The sequence below is a fragment of the Canis lupus genome, chromosome 34 (genome assembly GCF_011100685.1).
Source record: "Canis lupus familiaris isolate Mischka breed German Shepherd chromosome 34, alternate assembly UU_Cfam_GSD_1.0, whole genome shotgun sequence".
Taxonomy (NCBI): Eukaryota; Metazoa; Chordata; class Mammalia; order Carnivora; family Canidae; genus Canis; species Canis lupus.
Genome location: NC_049255.1, coordinates 13,319,477 through 13,342,578, shown reverse-complemented (window position 1 = coordinate 13,342,578; position 23,102 = coordinate 13,319,477). Strand labels below are relative to the sequence as shown.

Below are 23,102 nucleotides of genomic sequence, written 5' to 3'. Positions count from 1 at the left end.
AATTGTATGTGCTGTGTGCATACTTTCAGCTTTTAGAAAAGTTATAAATACATACGTACATTTATATGGATCACGTATGTGTATACAGACTTATGCCTTCTTCCAATGAAAATAATAAAAGAGAAATGTATCAAAATATAAACAATGATTATCTTTAGGCTTCCAAATGACATATTCTTTGTTATGTTGCTATATTTTACAAATTCCCTACCATAAACTGTATTGTCTTTGAAGTTATAATGAAGCTATTCTTAAGACAAGTATTTTGAAAAGAACATCATGCTTGGTAATAACAAGAATTCACTATAAATCAAGTGCCTGTGCTCAACTCTTTCATTCATCAAGTTAAGAAGACAATACTTAAAAGACATTTCAAAAAGGAGCACAACCGAGCCCCTGGTGGGACCTGGTGTCTCCTGCAGTGTGTGGCATGGTGTGAGAGGTCAATGTCCCACCAAGGGCAAGGTTCTAGGTTTCTTCAGCATCCTCTGGAGCACTGCCGAGCACTGCCCTCAAGCAAGAGACTGAGCCTCAGGCTGCTCAGAGGGGAGCTCACAGAAAAAAAACAAACCAGTGGGCTCTCTGGGGATCCAGCCCAAGGAGAAGGTCCAGAAGAGAGTGGCAGCCTTACATTCATAAATGTCTCATTCCCGGCTCAACACACACCTGGCCATTCTATTTACAAAGCTCAGAAGCCTACAGCAAGGCCATAATAAGGCAAAACACAGGATGTTTAGGGATGTCAGATAAAATACAGGCTACCCAATCAAATTTACATAGCAGGGAAGTAACAAATCATTTTTTAGTATAAATACATCGCACATAATATTTAAGGTAGGTTTATACTAAAAAGTTATTGTTTATGTGAAATTCAAATTTAACAGGGCACCTGGTTTCCTTGTTTTGTTGGTTAAGACTGGCAATACTATGGAGGTCCCAAACATACACACTCTGCTGCAGGATGTATCTTTATTTTGGGAAGCCGTTTTGGTACGATGGTTGAAAGTGGCTTTCAAGACCAGCTCTGACCCAGCTATGTCCAGGCTAATAAACGCATGCTAGTCAGCTTCTCTTCATCAGTGGCTTGATATGTAAAATGGCTTTAAAAGTATATCCCTACAAAACCACTGTGAGAACCAGTTGAGATAATATGTGCAACACCTCGCAGAGAGCCCGGCATACTGTAGGTGCTCAATAAAACACAGATATCATTGATCTTCTAAAAAAGACTCACCTTCCTTCCTTTTTAATATGACAAACGTAATGGCCACTCATTGTAGATGTTCCCATGTGACTGATGAACGCAAATAATTCATACACTATGAAAGAGGAAACAACTCTGTTACAAGGCAGCATTTCTAGAAACCAACAAGCCTTCTGATCAGAGGGTTGTTGTTTTTTTTTTTTTTTTCCAAAGATTTTATTTATTTATTCATGAGAGACACAGAGAAAGAGGCAGAGACACAGGCAGAGGGAGAAGCAGGCTCTCTACAGGGAGCCCGATGTGGGACTCAATCCCAGGACCCGGGGATCATGCCCTGAGCCAAAGGCAGACGCTCAACCCCTGAGCAACTCAGGCATCCCCTGATCAGTTTAAAGGCAACAACAGTGCAACTCAGCAATTGTTTACATTGAAAGACAAAGTCTATTTTCCTTGCTAGGCTGAGAACACACACAACCACACACCCACCCATGGTGACACCAACTTCAACCTGCAAATTCATAGTAACGCAGGGCATAAACTATCAAAGTACAGCTGACAAGAAATTCATATCTGGAAGGGGATTAAAAATTGCACAGTTGAGTCTGGTGGTGAGTTCACGGGTCTAAAGGGCAGTCCTGGCCCTATCGCTTCTAAGCAGCATGAGGGAGGAGAAGCCATTGCCTCTCTCAGAGCCTGTTCCTTCACACAGATGAAAAATCCACCCACTTCACAGGGTTGTATAAAGCTTAAATGAGCAACTCAGACTAAAATACCATACAAATGTCCGGATTATGAGGAAGACCACAGATCACTGTTGTCTTTTATAGAAAGGGATAATGCTTCTGAATAGGCTTCTTGTGGTTTCTGACTTGTTCACAATAAACTCTATGGAACCAAAATTCAGACTTTGTTCTTTCTGAACATGGAAATACAGAGCCTTGGAGTGTAAGACCAATGTTGATGCTCTAACAAGTACCTCCTGCCATCTAGCAGAGTATTCCGTACCTACCCATCCTGAATGAATTCCAGCTCATGTTCCCCCAGCCAGGCTTAGATCTACAACAGAGTGAGTTCCACGGACGAGTACCAGTCCACTCTGCAAACCGTCACAGCCCACGTGAAAGAGATACAGAAATTGAGTGTTTACAAACTGTCATAATAATATGTCTGTGGAATCTAACAAGGAAAAATGGGGTTGCATATTCATTTTTCTAGTGCTCTATTTTTATTCTATTTTCCAAAGTAACTGTCTCTGGACAGAGCCTTTTCCCTCAACTCTCCCTTTCTTTCCTTCTCTCCTTTGCTGTTCACCCAGACTCCTCCACTTACTTGGCCACGAGTCCCCACCCTACTGCCCCTTCGCCATATCACACACTACTGATCACCTCCTCCTTCCTCAAATATGTGCCCCCAGCACATAACCATCTCTCGGTTGTCTGGCTGTCTCATTGGCTCCTCCTCATCTCCCTCACCTTGACACACTGGTGACCTGGAGCTCAGACCACAGACGTTCTTTTCTCCATCCTGACCTTTTTTCTCTCTTTGGATGATCTCATCCAGTCTCATGGTGTTAAGCTGAATTATTTTCTTAATTTCCTGAATGTTTATTGCTAATGCACATGAATACAACTGAGTTTTGTATACTGATCTTGTTTCTTACCATCTTTCTAAACCTATTTATTAGTTCTAATAGTTTCTAGTGGATTCCTTAGGATTTTCTATATACAAAATTATATCATCTGCAAAGAGACAAGTTCTACTTCCTCCTTGATAACCTGGTTGCTTTTTATTTCTTTTTCTTGCCTAATTGCCTTGGCTAGGATGTCCCATTACAATGCTAAATACAAACGACAAGAGTGGGGGGACCTGGATGGCTCAGTCATCTAAGCATCCAACTCTTGATTTTGGCTCAGGTCATGATCTCAGGGTCCTGGGATAGAGGTCCTCATGGGGCTCCATGCTCTGCAGGGAGTCTCCTTGAGATTCTCTCTCTCCCTCTGCCCCTCCCCCTCTGACCCCCCCCTCTTTTTTTTTAAGATTTTATTTATTTACTCATGAGAGACACAGAGAGAGAGAGGCAGAGACACAGGCAGAGGGAGAAGCAGGCTCCATGCAGGAAGCCTGATCCGGGACTCGATCCCAGGTCTCCAGGATCACACCCTGGGCTGAAGGCGCCGCTAAACTGCTGAGCCACCTGGGCTGCCCACCTATCTCTCTCAAAAAAAAAAAAAAAAAAAAAGTAATGGCAAGGGTGGACATCCCTGTCTTGTTCCTGATCTTTGGGGAAAAGCATTCAGTCTTTCACCATTCCACATGATATGAGCTGTGGGCTTTTCGCAGATGCTCCTCATCAGGTTAAGGAAGTTCCTTTTCTTTTCCAGTTTGTTTAGCATTCTTTCCCCAACCTTATCTATCTTGGTTAACAGTAATTCCATTCTTCCATTCAGGACAAAATCTTGACTTCTCACATATATCTTTCTTTTTATCTTTCTCGTAAATTTTTTTGAGTATAGTTGACACACAATGTTACATCAGTTTCAAGTTTGCTCATGCTCTTTACACACATCCAATCTATCTGCAAATCATGTCAACATTTCCTTCAAAATATATCCAGAATCAAACCACTTATTGCCAGCTCCACTAGTAATGCCTGATCCTAGTTACCATCATCACTTGTCTGAAATTCTACAACAGCCCCCTATCTGGGCTTCCTGCTTGCTTCCTTGCCCTCTACTATTCTCAGTATGGCTTTCACAGCGGCCTTTAAATGGAAGTCAGATTGTGGTTATTACTGTTCAAAACCCTCCCAGTATTATCTTGCATCTCAGAGTAAACTCTTCCTCTCACAAAGGCCTCTGAAGCCCAACTCCTCCCACATTCCCCCTCATTTCACCCCATCTACTCCTGCTCTCCCTCACTCCACCCCAGCTACTCCCTCTCCCCCTCACTCCACCCCAGCTACTCCCCCTCCCCCTCACTCCAACCCAGCTACTCCCTCCTTTCTCTCACTTCACCCAACTACTCCCCCGCCTCACTTCAACCGGCTACTCCCTCTCCCCTTCACTCCACCCCCAGCTATTCCCATGTTCCCCTAATCCTACCCCAGCAACTCCCCCCCATTCCACCCCAGCTACTCCTGCCTTCTGGTTGCTCCTCAAACACACCCAGCAGACTCTGGCCTTCAAGCCTCTACATTTAGTGTTCTCTCTCTGAAACTCTTCTTCGGGTATCACATGACTTACGCCTCACTTCATTGAAGTCATGGATGAAATATTATCCCTGAACCACTTTATAAAATAGCAACTCTCCCACTCCCACCCTCACTCCTAACCTCCTCCCCAACCTTGCTTTATTATTGTCTAAATAGCATGAAGTAACTCCTGCCATGTCCTTACTTACTTGTGCATTTATTGTCTATCTCCTTTTATCTCAGACTAAAATATATCTCCATAAGGACAGGAAATTGGTCTGTTATATTACTGAAATATTCCTAGCACAGAGAATGGTGGCTTATCATGCAACAGGCGCTTCCTAAGTATTTGTTAAGTATATAAATAAATGTGTGAATTAGAGAATAACTCTGTTCACTCCATTTCTTCACTTGTTTTCATATCATCTTATACTGTATATAATCTATAAACCACCTATGGTCAATTATGAATGACACAACCATTTTGCCTGACACTTAGTTTCTGAAATAGTGACCCAGGAATCCTACCCTGGTCTACCCTCCCTGTTGCCCTTCCCAGTAAACAAGGAAGAGAGTGGAGACCTTTTCATGTTTCTTGACCTTGGTTGGGTTTTAAAACTCTTTTGGAATACTTCTGTATCAAAGTCCAACTTTTCAGTTTGAGGTAGAGTATTGGTCTCCCCAAATGAAGCTGCTTTCTTAGAGTTTCCATGAAATAGAGGATATGATACCCAAACCAAAGCTTCCCCTTTCCCATGGAACTGTTCCCCAAAACAATGACTTAAATAATCAAACAGACTATTTAATGAACATTGTCCACTTTAAGCCCAGGTCATACAATGGAACACTGCTTGGATACCAACACAGCCAATGGGTGGACAAAACAAATAGAGAAAAGGACAGAACCATACATTCCATATACCCAAACATGTCATTAAGCCTCCAAAGACATTTCTCATCTCTTTGGTTAGAAAAAATTCAATGTATACTCAAAAATCATAAAAATGAATTAAAGAAAAAAGTTGGTATAAATCTTAGTTCTATAATTAAAATTAACCATGTTTATCAATATCAAGCAACCACCCCATGCATTATTCAAGACCTCCTGCTGGAACCAACAGCAAAAGAGAGCATCTCTCTCAACACATTTGCAAAAATTCAACAGGTAATAAACCTCAGTTAATATTTGCTTCCAAAGAGAAAGTGAAAGTGAATAAATCCAACAGGGAAGCTACTGCTGATTCTTCTCCAGAAACATCAGTGTGCACACTCCCTCAAAATATGCAGACCCCTCTTCATGTGGATAGAATAGGCAGTTTGAGGCAAGGCAAATCATTTTTTTCAAAGATTTTATTTATTTACTTTGAGAAAGAGAGAGCGTGTGAGGGGAGGGGCAAAGGGAAAGGGAGAGAAATCATTTTTTTCAAAGATTTTATTTACTTTGAGAGAGAGAGAGAGCATGTGAGGGAAGGGGCAGAGGGAAAAGGAGAGAAATCATTTTTTCAAAGATTTTATTGATTTACTTTGAGAGAGAGAAAGAGAGAGAGAGAGAGAAAGAGAGAGAGAGCATGAGGGGAAGGGCAAAGGGAAAGGGACAGAAAGGAGCCTGACGCAGGGTGGTGATTGCACAACCTCGCGATCATGACCTGAGCCAAAACCTAGAGTTGAATACTTAACCAAATGCACCACCAAGGGCCCCCCCTCCAAAATCATTTCTAAAATGCTGACTTGCAATAGAGAAACTTTTATAACACGTAGAAAAGCTTAACATTGCCTAAACCACCATGTCCATCCCTCTAGAAAGCCAGAATTAAATGATGTCTGAAACTAGCCCCTTTGCCCCTCACTTCCCCCTCCTAACAAAACTGGTCCTTTTTTGAACATAAGAAAATGTTTCCAACCTTTCTAATATGAAGAATCTTTTAATGTCAAAATTTTACCACCAGCACCCTTACCCCACAAAACAGTGATTGTGCTCTGATTTTATTCTTTGAGAAAGCATTGTCAGAAAACGAATGTGACACTTGGAAAACAGAAGAGGCAGGCAGCCTGCCCTTTCATGTCCTATGGAGAAATGGCCACCCAAGGACTGTCTCGGGTAGAGGCTGGCATACTGCAATGACTCATAAGCCAAATCCAGCCCGTAGCCTACTTTTGTACCACCCAGGAGAAAGGGGAGGAGGAGAGGTACAAAAATATGAGATGACATGACTATGGCCCACAAAGCCTGAAACATTTACAATCTGACCCTTTAGAGAAAAGGTTTGTTGGCCCCTGGTCTAGAGAGATGAAAGTTCATCTCAAGGCTGACTATTGATTAAAGGTCCCAGACTTAATCAAGTTACTAATTAACTTGTAGGTTTTTATTTGGTAAAGATACAAAAAATTTCTGTCCAGTGGAACATATAACCTTATGATCCTGAGACACTGATTTTATATTTAATTCAGCAATCAAGTTACCTTTAAATATCCTAGCTTCTCAGATGCTTTGAAGGTAATAACAACTAACTGGTTCCCTCGTGAATTAGCCAATCAAAGAAAATCTGTGATCTGTGCTCCATTTAAATGTACCCTGAGAATCATGATCTTACCTTTTTGAAAATTAGAGTTCAACAACACATAATGACCTAAAGCAACTCTAGATTCAGAAGTGCAGTTCAATTCATTTACATTTTATAAACCGTTGTAGCATCTATCTATATTTGCAAAGCAGCAATATCTCGTAAGGGTGGGATACAGTAGTTAGTCGGTCTGCAGTGAGTGCAGAGAATACATAAACACCAAAAGACTCCTTGAAATGGCCACAAAGCCACCTCCTGGACCACCACAGCCTTCTGGTGAGAAGCCCAAACTGAGTTTTCCAACTGAATCTTCCTAATTCAATAATTTGTTCCATTACTCATCTCTACCCCCCTCTGAACAACAGAGAAAAAATGTCATTCCCAATTTACTGATATTTGATTCATGAACACCTTTTACCTGCAAACAATATCTACCGAACAATCTGATTTCCCTTGTCCCTGCTCTGAGAAAAGACCATGGGTGGGGGGGAGGGGGGGAGAACTGGGTAGATTTGGATTTGGAGCTGTTAGAAAACTTAAGAATTCCCCAAAAAGAGCAATAGGAGCATTGGGGTAAATCAGCAACAGCTTAAGGCAACTGACAAGAACAGAGTCTTCAAGGATCTACAAATGACCTCCTCAACCCTACACAGTTCAAAATTACCAAGCCCCCCTGACTTCTCTTTATGACACTGCCTAAAACTCCAAATACTAAACAATTCCCTACAAGCTTCATCGTTCTCAGTCATTCATACTTTAGTATAAATTAATGTATTTCAGAGTGGCTTCCTCTTAACTTCCAGTAACACCACAGGAATTACAAACAGATGCTGAAGTGGAATGAGCACTGGAGCCCAGCTGCATTAAGTGTGTTGTGCTTTCAAGTAGACCATTGGTGCTTAGCTGTCCTGTGTGGCTGCACCTCCTGCTCTGTGGATCCTATTCCCACTGCATTCCTCAGGGAGCCTGGCACTTTAGGAGCCTCACCATTATGTAAATGAAATGTCTCTCTGCTCCCCTTGCTGGAAAATCTCAGCTGCCATAGAAGCTGTCTAAGCCATTACGGTGATGCGGCTGAAGGAGCCACAGAAGATTTTGAGTAATCACAGCCTAATCACACTTTAATTGCATTGGCAATCAGTGAGTTTAAAAAGAGAGAGAGAAGGAAAGAAAGAGAAAGAAAGAAAGAAAGAAAGAAAAATTAAACGCTCATTAAGTGCCACATAGAAACAGAAATAATTTTGCAAACAGCAGAAGCCCAGATAGGTCAAACTGAAGGCCTGATTTTCCACTTTTTATAGTTTCTAAAAACTCAACAGAAAGTTAGGTGATAGCCCTAAAATGTGCAGAACACGATGATAAATAGAGCCTTCTGAAAAATAGACGCCTGCCTCCTTTCCAATTTAGAAATGAAGGAGGACATGAACAGGCTTCAAAATCAGACAGACCTGAATTTCCAGCTGCTTCTCCCACCACCCAGTCTCCTCACTTGTTGGGCCCTCATCTCCTCATATGAACACTTAACTGTAGGAGTGAAGGAAAGCTGTCCAGGAAGTGCCTAGTGCATAGCAGGCCTTCAATAAAGGACAGCCACTATTTCACCGAGGGTTATTAGCACTAGCTCTTCCCAGCAAACTAGATGACATTAAAATAAAAGAGTTTCACTCAATGACATTATTTCCTTATTCAAAAAAAAAAAAATGCAGTACTGATATTTAGTCAACATATTCCCTAAAGGAAGAATTTGATACAAATGCTTCTTCAATCTTTGTCCTTATATAGTCACATTTTTTCCAATTCAAACTCCCACCTTGTCATTATTTTCAGCATTAACATGGTGTAGTGATGTCCCAGCAGCCACCATTTTCCTTCTAAAGGCCGGAGTAACCTAATCTGGCTCTTAGGGTGGTGGTTCTTTACGCTGAATTAGAACCAGTTGGAAGGGTTCGGTGGCTGGATGCCTGGGCGGCTCAGTGGGTTAAGTGTCTGCCTTCAACTCAGGTCATGATCTCAGGGTCCTGGGGTCAAGCCCCACTCGGGCTCCCTGCACAGTGGGGAGTCTGCTTCTCCCTCTGCAATTCTCCCTACTCGTATGTATGCTCATTCTTGCACACTCTCTCTCTCTCAAATAAATAAGCAAAGTCTTTAAAAATTTAAAAGAACCTCTTGGAGGGCCTGCTGACCTGCTGACCTCCAGATCACTGGGCCCACCCCCAGAGGCCTAGAGGGGGACCCAGCATTTCTAACCAGTTCATAGGTGATGCTGATTCTCCTGGTCCAGGACTACATTTGAACTAGTGTTTGAAGGGACCATGCTTCCCTTCTCAGCTTACAAGCTCCACCCTCAGGCTCCATGAGTGAGGCTAGGGACCAGGAGAGGGCTGGGCAGCCTAAGACTCTGATTCCCAGGACCTTCGCTAAGAACTCCAGGACAATACTCTGCTGGATTTTAACTTTGAGAGATATGTCGTAGGAGGCACTGGCAGCCACCTTGAGGCCATTAGGGAGAGCCTATCTGAGGCTGGAACCAACCCATGGAAGCAGAGCCAAGGGGAGTAACAAGATAAAAGGGTTTCCATCCCAGAATCAAGGGCACGCCTAGAGTCAGGTCTCCCTGGTGCTGTCCAGCTTTTATGATACCATACTTCCCTCTTGACTCAGAGAGGTTTGGCTCGGCTCTCCTGCCACTTACAGCAGAGCCCTGAAAATCCCAGAACCCTGGGATTGCTGGCTTTACTTAGCTTGTCTGTGTCTGTTCTGGCTCTCCATTTCGCTTCCAAAAAACTATTACCTAAACTTAAATTGTCTTCATACCCTCAAGTCAAATGTCTCCATCCAACTCACCAACCCAAAAAGAGGTCAAAAAGCAATGTTTTGGGAATGTAAACAATCTACCTACACAGAATACACATCTCCTGGAGTGAACTTATGAATTCAATGTAATTCTAATCAAACCCCTACAGAATGGCCAATTACAAAATCAGGAACTTTCTAAAATTCAGCAGTAATGATTTAGAAAATATAATGGGAAAAAATTGTATTCATTAGTAACACAGAAAATGTAATCCTGAGAAGAAACTAAACCAAAAATACACAGGAAGTTTATGAGGAAAACCATATGGCTTTGCAGGGGCGGGAGAAGGGAGAGATGGAGCAAAAAAAAGATAGCATGTTTCTGGCCAGAAAAACTCAATACTGTAGACTTACCAGTATTCCCAAGCTAATATGCAATATATGAAACTCTCACACGACTCAATAAAAAACAGATGAAAACCTCAATAAAAATGGAGAAAATGGATCAAAGGAGATGAGGAAGTGATTAACACAAGAAAAAAACCAACCAGCCAATAAATTTATGAAAAATAAGAAGAGTGCTTAAGCCTGACAGCACTAGTGGAAGGACACAGGAGCAGGAGAGCCACCAAAGCTGTCTTTCTGGGGGCAATGTGATACTCTGCATTAAAACCTCAAAAACAGGAGCCTCTGGGTGGCTCAGTTGGTTAAGCATCTGCCTTCGGCTCAGGTCATGATCCCAGGTTTCTGGGATCCAGACCCATGTCAGGTTCCCTGCTCAACAGGGATTGTTTTTCCTTCTCCTCCCACTTTGTGCTCTCTCTCTCTCTCAAATAAATAAATAAAATATTTAAGAAAAAATTTCAAAAATAGGCAATTTTAACTTAAAAACTTCACTTCTAGAAATTTGCACTAAGGAAATAAGCAAATGAGAGCCCAAGAATATTCATTTCAGTGTATTTTTTTTATAAGATTTTATTTATTTATGAGAGACACAGAAAGAGAGAGAGGCAGAGACACACGCAAAGAGAGAAGCAGGCTCCGTGCAAGGAGTCTGACGTGGGACTCGATCCTGGGTCCTCAGGATCACCCACTGGGCTAAAGGCAGTGCTAAACCACTGAGCCACCCGGGCTGCCCCCATGCAGTGTCATTTTTATTTTTTTATTTTTATTAATTCAGTGTCATTTTTAATTGAGAAAAGAAACTTCAATGTTTAACAAACATTTATTACCTCGATAGGGATTGAAGGAGGCATTTGCTATACTTCTATAAAGGGAATTCATCCTTTAAGAAATTTATTATTTAAAAATAATTACTTGCTGCCAGGGCACCTGGGTGGCTCAGTAGGTTAAGTCTGACTTCAGCTCAGGTCATGATCTCAGGGTCCTGGGATCGAGCCTTCTCCCTCTACCCCACTCAGCAGAGAGCCTGCTTCTCCCTCTCCCTCTGTTCTTCCCCCCATTCATGCTCTCTCTCATCTAAATAAATAAAATCTTTAAAAATAATAATTGCTGTCATCTTCTGAATGTAAAAATAGCCCCATATCTGAAAGTCTTTCTGTAATCATCTTTTATTTAAATAACAATCACTTGGTCTAAATCAGGCATATAAATTATGGTAGCACTATACAATGAGGTATTATTAATATACATTCAGTGATCTAGGCATACACATATGTACATCCACAGTTAGGGGGAAGCAGGTCATAAAATAGCATTATAAAATAGCATGTATAGGGGCGCCTGAGTGGGCAGTTAGTTAAATGGCTGACTCTTGGTTTCAGCTCAGGTCATGATCTCAAGGTCGTGAGATCAAGCCCAGTCTCTGGCTCCACATTTAAAATGGAGTCTGAAAAAAAATAAAAATAAAAATAAAAATAAAAAAATAAATTAAAAAAATAAATAAATAAAATGGAGTCTGGTTAAGATTCTTTTTCCCTCTCCCTCTGCCCCTTCTGCTCATGCTCTCTCTCTCTCTCTCTCTCCTCTCTTTCTCTTTCTCTCTCTCTAAAATAAATAAACAAAATCTGGGGTACCTGGGTGCCTAAGTGGTAGAGGGTCTGCCTTTGACTCAGAGTGTGATCCCAGGATCCTGGGATCGAGTCCCACATCAGGCTCCCTGCAGAGAGCCTGCTTTTCCCTCTGCCTGTGTCTCTGCCTCTCTCTCTGTGTATCTCATGGATAAATAAGTAAAATCTCAAATAAATAAATAAATAAATAAATAAATAAATAAATAAATAAATAAATAAAATCTTTTGAAAAATAGCATGTATGGAATAGAATGCTTCATTTTTTTAGAATGTTTCATTTTTAAAAAGAATGTTTCATTTTATAAATATTCATATTTATAGTCATTTTATATTTGTAGAGAAAGGCCTAAAGAATATACAGAAAACATTAACAGTGTTTATGACTGGGTTTTAGGGTTGGAAGTAATTTTTATTTTCTTCTTTTCATATATCTGAATTTTCTTAAGTGGCTGAAATTATTAAATACCCTTTTAATTATAAGAAAAACAAACAATATAAACAATATAAAAAAAGGTGACTGACATATGAGTTTAGGTGCTAATGCAACAAAGTACAAGAAATCACATTTTTCCTTTCCTGTGACTTATGCAATGTAACACCAAACAGTGCACTCCCAATTCCTCCATCTGGCACTTCATGGAGGCAGCAAAAAAATTATCCACATGACCACTATGTCCTGATCCTCATCCATTCTTCATTCAATCATTCATTTTCTGATCACCTCCTATGGGCAAGGCACAGTGCTGGAAAGGCTACTTTAAAAACATCCATTCCTCTTAAAAATCAGATACAATGCATTTGGTGAGTTAGGGTGCATTTTGGGGTTTTTCATAATTAAAATTTTCACCTACCACTGCTTTTATTTTTTATTTTATTTTTTGTTTAATATTTTATTAATTTATTCATGAGAGAGAGAGAGAGAGAGAGGCAGAGACACAGGCAGAGGGAGAAGCAGGCTCCATGCAAGGAGCCCAACATGGGATTCGATCCCAGGACTCCAGGATCACACCCTGGGCCAAAGGCAGGCGCCAAGCCGCTGTGCCACCCAGGATCCCCCTACCACGGCTTTTAGATTCACTATATCCTATACTTGATGGCTCATAATGCCTTATTGTCTCCTCTTCACCTTCACTCTAAATTTGGGGGCAGTGAAGAGTAGGATCACAGAGTTTGGCCCATTGTGCCTTTAAATTAAAAGGTGCTTGAGGGATGCTTGAGTGGCTCAGCAGTTGAGCGCCTCCCTTCGGCTCAGGGCATGATTCTGGGGTCCCAGGATCGAGTCCCAGATCGGGCTCCCTGCAGGAAGCCAGCTTCTCCCTCTGCCTATGTCTCTGCCTCTCTCTCTCTGTCTCTCATGAATAAATAAAATCTTTTTAAAAATTTTTTAAATTTTTTTAAAAGATTTTTTAAATTTTTAATTGAAAATAAGAAAGCATCATCATGACATCCCATTCAAAGCATCATCATGACATCTTGAAAGCATCATCATGACATCCCATTCAAAGATGCAACTCAAAAACCAGCAGGGCCAGGAGTACTGGAAGATTACTCTGAGTTCAGTAAGCCCCAGGGGATGATGTGGCTGTTCCATATCATTAATGACCATTTTCAAGAGAGTGGCTGATCCTTCCAAGGTCCAACAGAAACCTAATGATCGGACTCTCCCTCTTTCTACAGCCAAATATCTTGGCAGCTTTACAATGGCTCCATCGTGTGGATTGTTTCTTCTGCGAGGAAGACTCACCATCCCCAAAGAAAAGCCCATTACAGAAAATCAAGGAAGCAGTGAACAGATAGACAATGTAGCACATAACATATCCTGCTCATGAATTACTGAATAACATCCACAACAGCTTTTAATATTTTAGGCAAGCCACCGATTACCAAAAAGTAATAACAAGACTGAATATGGAGTCCAACATGAGGATTGATCTCAAAACCCTGAGATCATAACCTAAGCCAAAATTAAGAGTTGGATGCTTAACTGACAACTGACTGAACCACCCAGGTGCCTCTGAATTTGATACTTCTAGTAACAGAAGAATAAACACTTTGTTATAGGGGCTTCAGGCACAGCCTCTGGAAGCAGACTACCTGGGTTAGAATTCTGATTCTATCCATCACTAGACAGGTCTGTGACCTTGACAAACTTAACTTTCTCTTCTACCTCAGTTTCTTCATCTATAAAATAGAGATAATAATGATATCAAAAATCCTAATGATAGGATTATTGTGAGGATTAAATGTGGCATAAATGGAAGTATTGTTAATGTTGGTATAATTATTACTAGCACGAGATAAGGAAGCACTATCTTTGAAGGTCCTGTGGAATGGAATCTGTGGTCATGTTCTGAATACTGGTAAGGATTTTAGTGTACAGTGATGAGAGAGAAGGGTATTTCACAATTAAGGATTAACCTGAGAAAGACCCCAGAAGTAGAAAGAAGGGGGTTAGTGCCCTGATAAGGCTGGTGGTGGCTACAGTCCCAGGCATTTGAGCTAAAAGTGGGGGGTACAGAAAAATAACACTGAGACAAGGCATGCTGGCATCTGCCTGGAGGAGGTGACGAATGCCAGGCTAACAAACGTAAACACTTACAGAAGGCAATGACAGGCCAAGAATCAAGGCATCGCAATGGTGAAGAACATGGGATTCTGGATTTGAATTTTGGCTGCAACTCTTAAGAGCTGTGTGACCTTGGGCAAAGTGCCTAATCTTTCTGTGCCTCTGTTTTCTCACATGTAGAATAGAAGTGTTAAAGATGCAATGAGAGTTCATATGCAAAGTTCTTAGAACCAGTGCCTGGTACACAGTGACACATACATGTTTGCTATTAAAAGATTGAGTACTGTGTGACTCTTGATCTTGGGTCATAAGTTCAAGTGTCACATTGGGTGTAGAGATTTCTAAAAAAGATAAATAAATAAACTAAAACAAAACAAAACAAAAGGTAGAATACTGGCTGATGGTGCTTCTTCCCGCCATCTTGATTGGCCCTTCAGAAAATTATCAGCAGTTGGTATGGGTAATGACAGGGTCAAGGATATAAGACTGCATTTCAATTGTTTAAAAAAAAAAAAAAACACCATAAAAGTAATGATTCTCTTTTGGACAAAAACTACATGGGCCATGAAAAAAAATTTATCTCAAAGGAATGACAAAGTGACAGCAAGCACTAAACATAAGCACACACACTTCTAGGCAACATGACTGAATTTATCCAAGACTTAATCAGATCACCATGGCCATGCAGAGTGGCAAATGTACCATTTATGAGAAGATGGGATCTGTGCTAACTTCTAGATGATGGCAAAGGTTTCAATATGACTGGTGGGAGGGAAGGGCACAAGCCAAATGTATGGTGACGACTGCTCAGACAATCCCTAAGGCAAGAACTTACTTCCAGATCCATCCTTGACTCTAGGTCCTTCAGGCTTGGCCTCAGAAATAATGTTTGCATTGGCGTTATTCTCCATCTCGATCACAAAGTCACTGTCCTCCTCAAACTCAGGGTGACTAAAGATCCAATCCAGTGCTCTTTCCAGGTTATTATTCTAATAAAATAAAACATTTTTATAATGTATGCAGTCCCAGGGCCTCATTATATCCTGACCATTTAAACCAAGATGTCAAGTAGAGAAGACAGGAGGCCTGAATTCATTAGTCCTAAGTGCCTCTGAGAAGCTCTGACCCTGCATATGAAATGTACATTCAGCTGGCATTCTCCAAGTCTCCCAACTGAGGTCTGTAATTGGATTCACTGGAAAACAGTTCTGAGCAGCAGACCAGCATTCCAAAGTCCGTATCAGCCTTAGCTCAGCATTTCTGGAGGTTGATACTAATGATGGGGTACAGAGTCTGGCATTTGTTTAAGTACCTTTCTCAGCCACACTAACTGCACACACTACATTCCCTATCAACTGTGTTTCCCACAGAGAACTATGCTGGGCATAAGGGGGCCAATGTGAGTGCCATGTTAGTGCCTCCTCTCCCTAAACATTAGCAGAAGTGTTGGATTGCCGCAGAGACCATATTAATGCCTTGGTTAATGATGACAATACTGGTTAGTTAGGGACATTATTTTAAACTCAAGAAATTAGGTTTAAAGAATTTATTTAGATATCATCAGAATCTCCAATAAACCAGTCAGTTGAGAAAAATAAGTAGGGCAAAGCAAGTACCCTGAATGAAACTAACTCTGGCTGAGATATTTCAAGCATTTTAAAGGGAAACAGATTGTTCTAGCCACACTCCATGAGTCAGCTGAGAGCTGCTATGACTTCAACAATGGACCCTAGCAGACAACTGGTAGGCCAAGATAGGTAAGCAGGAATTAGTAGCAGACACCTTCTTAAAAAATACATACGGTGTGGCAAGGAAGGGTGGGTTTAAAAAAAAAAAAAAAAAACAAGAAATTTCTTTCAATATTAAACAGATATCTGCACTGCAAGAGTAAGACTTCTATCAATGCTCTAGTTTTATGGTTCCTTCTCTCCTGATAATGTCAGGAAGTTCATGAATACCAGAAGAATCCTCTCTCCACAGACAGAAACAGAAGTGGAAAATTCAGTCTTCTCTATGAGGACTTTTGAGAGAGATTTCTCCAAGGTCTTAGTATCAGAAAAGCAAAATTTCTCCTAAAGAACTGTCTTATTGAACATGGAATCTCATACATCCCTCTCTGCTCCAAGGCACCAGGAAGCTTCAAGTCAAATCTCAGATCCCTGCTGATATTAAACACTCAGATGATAGGGAGTTTCTTTCGATTTGGTCATCTTGCCCTAGCTGCATTATCTCCCTATTTTTTTTACTCCCATTTTTATACTGTATAACTTCCCCCAATCATTTATTTTAGCTCCTCATATAATATATGCAAATAAATCTCTGTGGGGCCATGGTGGGATACAGAGCGAGACAAACATGATTGGAAATGATCAAAGGACACTGGAAAGTCTCCACTGCTACTGACAGAAATACACACCACCTCCAGTAAAAGGAAGGTATTTTCACACAGTCTTTCATGCTTACCGTGGCTCGTAGCGCCTGAATAGCCTGATTTCGATGGAATCCCATGGAGGTAATAATAGCTACAATTTCCTCCGGAGGTTGATTATCCAATCCAGTAGCACCAAAAACAGAGGCTCCAGCAGAAGCTGCTCCTCCATAACCAGGCATGGTCAGTGGTTCGGCAAAATCTGGGAAAATAATTACACTCAGGCCTTTTTCTCTTTTTTAGTCTTGAAATAACACTGTGGAGCTAAGAAGCAAAAATACCTACAAAGTTATAATAATCAAGACAGTTGGTACTGGCATAGGATAAACTTATAGATCAACTGAATAGGATTCTGAGAGTCCAAAAATAAACCCATAGATTTATGGTCAATTGAGTTTTGACAAGGGCACCAAGACCATTCCAGTGGGAACAGGGCAGTCTTCTCAACAGATGGTGCTTGAACAACTGCATGTTCACATGCAAAAGAATTAAGCTGGACCCACACCTTACAGCATATTCAAAAATTAACACAAAACAGCTCCCTGACCTCAATGTCAGAGATCTTTGTTAGGCAATTTTTCTTGGATATGACACCCAGAGTACAAGTGACAAGAGAGAAAAACACAGATAAATTAGACTTCATCATAGTTAAAAACTTTTGTGCTTCAGAAAATGCACATCAAGAGTAAAAACACTCACAGAATGAGAGAACATATTTGCACATCATGTATCTGGTAAGGTACTTGTATCAGAATATAAAAAGAACCACTCAACAATAAAAAGACAAATTACCTTAAGATTTTATTTATTTATTCATGAGAGAGAGAAAGGGGGGTGCAGAGACACAGGCAGAGGGGGAAGCAGGCTCCATAAGGGAGCCTGATGCGGAACTCGATCCCAGGTCTCCAGGATCAGGCCCTCGGCTGAATGCGGCGCCAAACCGCTGAGCCACCCAGGCTGCCCAACAAAATGGGTTTTTAATTCTCTCTCATGAATAAATAAAATCATGAATAAATAAAAAAACACAATGAGCTACCACTTTCACATCCACTGCAATGGCTATAATTAAAAACAGTAATAACAAGGCTTGGTGAGGATGTGGAGAAACTGGAACCCTCACACACTGTGGCAGAATGTAAAACGACATTGTCACTGTGGAAAACAATTTGGCAGTTCCTCAAAAAGGTAAATATGGAGTTACCATATGACACAGCAACTCCTCCACTCAAGAGAAATTAAAACACGTTCACACAAAAATTTGTACTCAAAATGTTTAGAACCGCATTATTTACAATTGCCAAAAAACAGAAACAACCCAAATGTCCACCAACAGATGAAAAGATAAATAGCTTATGTGTCCATACAGCAAAATATTCTTTTAGTGGTGACAGTTGTGCAATTCTCTGAATTTACTAAAAAGCACTGAAGTATACACTTCACATGGATGAATTATATGGTATGTGAATTATACCCAAATAAAGAATATGGACGCAAAAGCTAACTAAACCACCCACATTTTTTGTATTTCAAGTCCTTATTTCTTAGCTAGAAGTATAGGTGTCCCTCGATTTATTGTACTTTGTCTGATTACACTTTGCAGACACCACACTTTTTACAAATAGAAGGTTAGTGGCAACTCTGTGTCATGCAAGTCTATTGGTGCCATTTTTCCAAGAACATTTGCTAACTGCCTATGTGTCACATTTTGGTGAGTCTCACAATATTTCAAACTTTTTCATTATTATTATGTAATCTGTGATCAGTGATCTTTGATGTTACTATTGTAATTGTTTTGAGACACCACAAACTCACCCATATAAGACAGCAAACCTAACACACACATGTCGTGTGGGTTCTCACTGCTCCACGAACCAGCCATTTCCCTACTCTCTCCCTCTCCTTGGGTCTCACTAGTCCCTGAGACATAATATTGAAATTAGGCCGCTTAATAACCCTAAAATGGCCTCAAAGAGTTCAAGTGAAAGGAAGAGCCCCACATATCTCACTTTAATTCAAATGTTAGAAATAATTACTCTTAGAGAGGAAGGCATATTAAAAACTGAGATAAGCCAAAAGCTAGGCCACTTACACCAAACAGCCAAGTTGTAAAGGCAAAGGAAAAATTCTTGAAGGAAATTAAAAGTGTTCCTCCAATGAACACACCAATGATAAGAAAGCACAGCAGCTTTACTGCTGATTTGGAGAAAGACAGAAGACCAAATGAGCCACAACATTCCCTTGAACCAAAACTTAGTCTAGAGCAAAGCCCTCACTCTCTTCAATCTATGAGGGCTGGGACAGGTACGGAGGCTACAGCAGAAAAGTGTGAAGCTAGCAGAGGTTGTTTCATGAGGTTGAAGGAAAGAAGCCATCTACATAACATAAATGTACGAGGTGGAGCAGCAAGTTATCCATAAAACCTAGCTAATATAATTAAAGACAGTGGCTATGCTAAACAACAAACGGTCAGTATAGACAAAATAGCCTTCTTTTGGAAGATGTCGTCTAGCGCTTTCACAGCTAGAGAGGAGAAGTCAGTGCCTGGCCTCAAAGGATAAAAAGACAGGCTGACTGACTCTCTTATTAGGGGCCAATGCATCTGGTGACTTTAAGTTGAAGCCAATGCTTACTGACCATTCCAAAAATCCTAGGACCCTTAAGAATTATGCTAAATCTATTCTGCCTCTGCTCTATAAATGGAACAACAAGCCTAGATGACAGCACATCTGTTTATAACACAGTTTACTGAATGTCTGAAGCCACTGTTGAGACCTACCACTCAGAAAAAAAATTTCTTTCAAAATATTACTGCTCATTGACAGTGCACCTGGTGACCCAAGAGCTCTGACGGAGATGAACGAGATAGATGTTATTTTCATGCCTGCTACCACAACATCCATTGTGCAGCCCATCATTGGTCAAGGAGCCATTTCAACTTTCATGTCTTACTATTTAAGAAATGCATCTGTAAGGCAATAGTGCCACATATAGTGATTCCTCCAATGGGTCTGTGTGTGTATGCACATGTGTGTTCTTCCATGTGTGAAGAGTCTATTTAACATGTAAAAATGCTTCCCTGCTGTCCCCAAGACATGTTGTACATTTCACCCACAGCCCCCCATCATAGCAATAACATTCCTGCTGTCAGGGGTGCTCAAGCCAGCCAGGCCCTGCCAGTGGGAAAGGAGGCCAAGCGGTGCCTGCCTATAAAATTTCAACTTTTCCTTTCATACATGTTTATTACACAAGTCTGCTGTCCGTCCCAGTCGGATCTGGGCTCGCTTACCTCGGCGTGCTCTCAAGTCCCCCTTCCAGCTGCCCGGGGCCCTTTGTATAAGGTGTCCTAATACTGTTTTGTTTTGTTTTGTTTTGTTTTGTTTTGTTTAAATAAACAATGTTTTGTAGATTTCAGATGACTATGCAGAGGCCTAGGGGACCCTAAGCTCTGGGCAGGGGTCTGGGGGTCCCGGATTTCACGGCCCAGGCTTGGGAGCGGAGGGGGGGGGGGGATCCAGAATTGGTTGTAAATACTTTGCATATTGTCTGATTAAACACAATCAGACCTCAAAAAAAAAAAAAAAAAAAAAACTGGCAAAGTAAACTCAAAACCTTCCAGAAAGAACCCACCATTCTAGATGCCATTAAGAATTCCAGAAAGAACTTGCCATTCTAGATGCCATTAAGAACATTTGTGATGTATAGGAAGAGCTCAAGATATCAACATTAACAGCAGTTTGGAAGAAGTGGATTCCAACCCTCATGGGTGACTTGGAGGGGTTCAAAACACCAGTGGAGGAAGTCACTGCAGATGTGGTGGAAATAGCAAGAGAACTAGAAAGTGGAGCATGAAGGTGGGACTGAATTGCTGCCATCTCACGATAAAACTTTATCAGATGAGCAGTTGCTTCTGATGGATGAGCAAAGAAAGTGGTTCCTTGAAACAGAATCTACTCCTGGTGAAGAAGCTATGAAGCTTATGGAAATGACAATAAAAGATTTAAAATACTACATAAATTTAGTTGATAAGGGATCCCTGGGTGGCGCAGTGGTTTAGCGCCTGCCTTTGGCCCAGGGCGCGATCCTGGAGACCTGGGATCGAATCCCACGTCAGGCTCCCGGTGCATGGAGCCTGCTTCTCCCTCTGCCTGTGTCTCTGCCTCTCTCTCTCTCTCTCTGTGACTATCATAAATAAATAAAAATTAAAAAAAAAAAATTTAGTTGATAAAATAGCAGCAGGGTTTGAGAGGATGGACTCCAATTTTGAAAGAAGTTCTACTGTGAGAGAAATGTCATCAAATAGCATCACATGCTACAGAGCAACCATTTGTGAAAGGAAGAGCCAACTGATGCAGCAAAAATAAAGTATTTTTCAATTAAGGTATCCATATCTTTAGGCATAATGCTATTTGTACACTTAATGAACTACAGTATAGTGTAAACATCACTTTTATATGCACCAGAAACCAAAAAATTCATTTGACTCAGTTTATCCTGATACTCACTTAACTGTGGTGGTCTGAAACTGAACCAGCAATATCTCTGACATATGCCTATATATCCCACATCTTTCCAGTGATCTTTGTGGCACTGAATTATATACTTTAAAAGAGCAAAGGGATCCCTGGGTGGCGCAGCGGTTTGGCGCCTGCCTTTGGCCCGGGGCGTGATCCCGGAGACCCGGGATCGAATCCCACGTCGGGCTTCCGGTGCATGAAGCCTGCTTCTCCCTCTGCCTGTGTCTCTGCCTCCCTCTCTCTCTCTCTGTAACTATCATAAATAAATAAAAAAAATAAAAAAAAATATTTATAAAAAAAAGAGCAAATTATATCTCAAGAAAGTGATTATTTAAAAAAAAAAAAGAGACTAAAGATGAACATTGTGACTTTGCTCCATAGGCAAAAAGTGAGCTAAGAAGCTAAATTATAAGCTAAAAGGTCATTTTCTGAGACCCATTCAGAGGACATGGAAGGACCAAGGCTTAGCATCACTGAAGATCCCATCAGACTCCAAAGCTATTCCCTCTAATGACCACTCACCTGGCTCTTCCATGTGAACAATGATCCAGTTGAAGGCCACTTCAGCTCCCATGTTTCCAGTAAAGTACACAGCCTTCCGACATGCTTCTAGAGGGAAACCCATCTCAGCCAGCTGCATCACTGATGACTCATCAATATCTGAGGCTACAGAGCACAACAGAATATTCTGGTGTCAAAACAAAAAGTCCCTTAAAACATAAACTCTCTTTCTCTTTGTCTTAGCTTCTCCTTACCCACTATTCACATGCTATCCAAAGAAAGTGCTATTTTGTTTGGTGTGTAAATGGTGGTTAAACTTCGTTTTCTTTTAATTCTTCCAAATATTAAGCTATTTGAATCTAAATATCTTTGACCTAAACAGGAACCATGGTAATTATCTGGACAATCCAAGCATTGAAAAACCATTCCTTAAGATTGTATGGAGAGGGCAGCCTGGGTGGCTCAGGGGTTTAGCATAGCGCCGCCTTCAGCCCAGGGCGTGATCCTGGAGACCCAGGATCAAGTCCCACGTCGGGCTCCCTGCATGAAGCCTGCTTCTCCCTCTGCCTGTGTCTCTGCCTCTCTCTCTCATGAGTAAATAAATAAAATCTTTCAAAAAAAAAAAAAAAGATCATATGGGGAGATTAGTGTATTCCCAGAACCATTTCAGCCTCACATATCATTCTCAAGACTTATCCTAAAGCAGCCTCTCCTATCACTGAAATCTGAAGAGAAAAGCATTATCTATACAGGCCTAAAAGCCGAGTCCTTAAATCTTACAGGAAGTTATACCAGGCCTTTCAGTATATCAGCAATCGAAGGAAGTAATCAGCTCTAGGAAATGGAGAACCCAAATGTTAAGTATAGGACAGAACATTCTGTAATGGTATACTCTTAAGATATTAGAAAGGTAGCTTTATAAACCTAATGTAGGCTTTTGTTTTCATCTTTTCATAACGATATATAGATACTGGTAGAGATGTGTGTGTATGTGTGAGTGTATATTGTGTACGTATATGTGTATACATATAAGCACATACATATATATGTGTATACATAAACATAAAAACCTATAGGCATGTGTATATATATACATGTACATACGTGTGTGCTTACACACACACACACACACACACACACACACATGTGTGTGCCTACATAATGCTCTCAAATTACCCAACAACTGGAGGGGAACAGGAGCACAAAATATACCCCTTCTGTTTTCCATGTCCTGAGGTCTCTAATCTACTAAAACTTCTGCCAAAGATGGCAGTTAGTAGAACTGAGGAGTAGCAGGAGAACTGAGGATTAGAGA

The 23,102-nt window shown here is 40.9% G+C and overlaps 1 protein-coding gene across 4 annotated transcripts in view; it reads right to left on the bottom strand.

Moving 5' to 3' along the window:
• USP13 (ubiquitin specific peptidase 13) overlaps positions 1-23,102 on the bottom strand; it is a 117,179-nt gene that overhangs the window by 5,357 nt on the left and 88,720 nt on the right. For all 4 annotated transcript variants that reach the window (XM_038583433.1, XM_038583434.1, XM_038583435.1 and 1 more), the window contains 4 exons: positions 21,809-21,952; positions 16,808-16,974; positions 15,180-15,333; positions 1,235-1,319 (listed from right to left, as the gene is read on the bottom strand). In XM_038583433.1, coding sequence (XP_038439361.1) covers positions 1,235-1,319; positions 15,180-15,333; positions 16,808-16,974; positions 21,809-21,952 — 550 coding nt within the window. The remainder of the gene's footprint in view (positions 1-1,234; positions 1,320-15,179; positions 15,334-16,807; positions 16,975-21,808; positions 21,953-23,102) is intronic.